Source organism: Microtus ochrogaster, unplaced genomic scaffold (genome assembly GCF_000317375.1).
Source record: "Microtus ochrogaster isolate Prairie Vole_2 unplaced genomic scaffold, MicOch1.0 UNK21, whole genome shotgun sequence".
Taxonomy (NCBI): Eukaryota; Metazoa; Chordata; class Mammalia; order Rodentia; family Cricetidae; genus Microtus; species Microtus ochrogaster.
The window spans coordinates 1,568,106-1,571,142 of NW_004949119.1; the positions used below are offsets into that span (position 1 = coordinate 1,568,106).

Sequence of the window (3,037 nt, forward strand, 5' to 3'; positions counted from 1 at the left end):
GTCCTCATTGTCCACTATGTTCAACAGGCAGCATGAAGTGAGACACTGAACTTGGCTTGAAACCCCTTGGTCAGCAAGTCCGGTTTTATCCGGGGTTTCAAGCCAAGTTCAGTGTCTTACTTCATGCTGCCTGTTGATTGGAATGTAGAACTCTGAGCTACCTCTCCAGTACTGTGTTTGCTTGCATGCTTCTTGTTTCCCATGATGAGGTAATAGAATAACCTCTGAATTTAAGCAAGCCCCAGTTAAATGCTTTCTTTTATAAGAGTTGCCGTAGCTTCACAGCAGTAGGACAATAACTAAGACAGCAGGTTAGGGTGGTGGGGGCGGTGGGCAAATCTTGAGATAGGTAGATTCCTGGAGTTAATGGGCTAACCAGGGAGAGACCCTACTTCAAAAACAAACAAACAAACAAACAAACAAGGTGAACAGTAATATGGGATCGATATCCTGATATTGATCTCTGGCCTCTGCACATATGCACACGTACATGTACACACAACAAAATACATGAACACACAACTCACCTGAACACACACACATGTACACACACACATACACACACACACACTACAGATCAAAACAAAGTAAAAGAGCTAGCACAGAAGTGTAACAAATTACATCAGAGATAAAAGAATGCTTACATACAGAAAACATCCACCTATCCATCTAATTCACTTAACAAAGACTCTTCAAGCATCTGTTATGCTACAGATATTTCTACAAATTGGAGATTCTGAAATAAATTAAATCCAGACTTGATTTTAAGAAGAGCATCTTTTAGCAGCAGAAGCAAGTGAAAAATAGCCACTTAGCATGGTGCTTATACAAAAGCACAGAAAACACAGGCTACCCAGTGAGGCCCAAATGTCAGATAAACAATGGACAATTTTAAAATGTGTCAAGTTCTGTGGGTTTTTTAAAAATCATTTTTCCTAAAACCTGACAACCATAATTATTGGAATACAAATGAAACTTCTAGAAGAAAAAGTATGGAAAACTGATAAAATTAGCATGTCATGGTTTCAGATGCAGGAAGCAGACAAAGCAAAGTCTACTGCATTACCCGCCATGCAGTGTGAGGAACATGCAGCCCTCTCATCACAGTGCTGAGTACTCAGAATCTCTGCACCCTTGAACCATGAGACTTACGGAATAAAGGTTTGTGGGCGAGGTCATCTAAAGTGATTCCTCCATCCGGACTGAGCTCAATGCTGCTAGTAAAATTGTACTTAGCGGTTCCTTCTGGAGAGACAGTGATTTTTGAAGAGTCTCCGAGAACTGCCTGATTGAACTCTGCACGAACAAAAGTAACTGGGGTATCTCCTTTAAAGCCTTTCTGTGGGCAGAAACATCACATTACAATTTCAGATACATGACTTTTCTGCATATCTGGTAGCCTATCTTATCCTGAACTAACAAGCTATACCACAAATACAAATGGGACAAGTAGAAAATCATCAAACAAATGCAGTTCTAGCTAAATGCAACATGAAATGAAAATGAGTTATTTTCATTAAAGTTTAAAAAGGTATCACTTTTTGTACTATCTGAACCTCAAAATATATTGCTATATATCTTTAAATTCTGAGAAAAAATACACAGGGAAATAAACTCCCTATGGCCTTATTCTAATGTGCAGGCACTACTAACATTCCAGAATATAATTTTATGTTTCATTGTGCACGTGTGTGCACATGTGTGCATGTGTATACTTTGGCATACACATTATTCATTGTGCACGTGTGTGCACGTGTGTGCATGTGTACACTTTGGCATACACATTATTCATTGTGCACGTGTGTGCACGTGTGTGCACGTGTGTGCATGTGTACACTTTGGCATACACATTACTAAACAAACAGCTCATTGCCTATGTCCTTTTAAAGAATCCTTCTGTAAACTTCAGGGCAGTGAATATTTTCCCATTTCAGTATTTACCTAATTTTTAGCAGTTATTGCAGGTCTGTTATTTGAAATGCTAAAATGAAATTAATCACTGAAAGAATTCACAAAGTTTAAAACCTTTTCAGATGAATAGGGTAAAATTTATAAGCCAGATGTGGCGACTTGTGCTATAATTTCAGAGTCTAGGAGGTTGAGACTGGAGGATTGCCCTGAATTTGAGGCCAGCCTGGGATAGTGAAACTCTGCCCCAGAAGAAACAGAGTAGGTGGGTAGAAATGACTTTGTGTTGGTGTGAATGAAGAGAGCCCCCACAGGCTCAGGGAGTGGCACTGTTAGGAGGTGTGGCCTTGTTGGAGGAAGTGTGTCACTGGGGGCAAGCTTTGGGGTTTCAGATGCTCAAGCTAGGCCCAATGTCTCTCTCTTCCTGCTGCCTTAGAAACTGGATGTAGAACTCTCAGCTCCTTCTCCAGCATCACGTCTGTCTGCATGCCACTACACTTCTTGCCATGATGACAATGGACTTAACCTCTGAACTGTAAGCCACCGCACTTAAATCTTTTCCTTTATGGTCATAGTGTCTCTTCAGAACAATAGAAACCCTAAGACAGGTTTGTTTCTTCCTGCTAAGTTTACCATTTAAAAGACCAGGTAGTTTAAACATTTACTATTACAATGTGCTGAGTATAAACTAACAACATGAAATAATTGGGAGGAGTAAAATGAGGTACAGAGTCACTCATCCCCCCATGCTCCTACATAGGGACTTTGTGGGTTCCCAAGAATCAATTTACCAAATCATATGCGTTTGTCACAGTGATGTGCACCGTTTTGCCTGCTGATGACACCTGATCCATGTCAGCACTCGGTCAAAGTCTCTTTGGCCCACTTTGCCCTCTGTAAAGATAACAAATGAATCTGTTTTCTTGTCCACCACATCACAACCAGGACCGCTGGGGCTGCAGGCACGTTATAGGCGAGCCTTGGTCATCCCTGCTTTGCGGCCTCTGCTGCTGGAGGGAAAATGTTTTGAGGATTGTCACTGGCATGGCTCCACTAACTGATGCTAAAAGTCCCTAAATACAAACACCTATGACATACAAACACCTATGACATACAAACACCTATGACA

The 3,037-nt window shown here is 40.9% G+C and overlaps 1 protein-coding gene across 2 annotated transcripts in view; it reads right to left on the minus strand.

The window, feature by feature from the left end:
• Cfap70 (cilia and flagella associated protein 70) overlaps positions 1-2,762 on the minus strand; it is a 58,587-nt gene extending 55,825 nt beyond the window's left edge. Inside the window, exons 1-2 of one of the 2 annotated variants that reach the window (XM_013353956.2) lie at positions 2,700-2,762; positions 1,153-1,339 (exon numbers count right to left, since the gene is read on the minus strand). In XM_013353956.2, coding sequence (XP_013209410.1) covers positions 1,153-1,339; positions 2,700-2,762 — 250 coding nt within the window. Of the gene's footprint in view, positions 1-1,152; positions 1,340-2,699 lie in introns of those variants that run through there. The other variant, XM_026789543.1, reaches the window with a different exon arrangement.
• Positions 2,763-3,037: the final 275 nt, after the last annotated feature.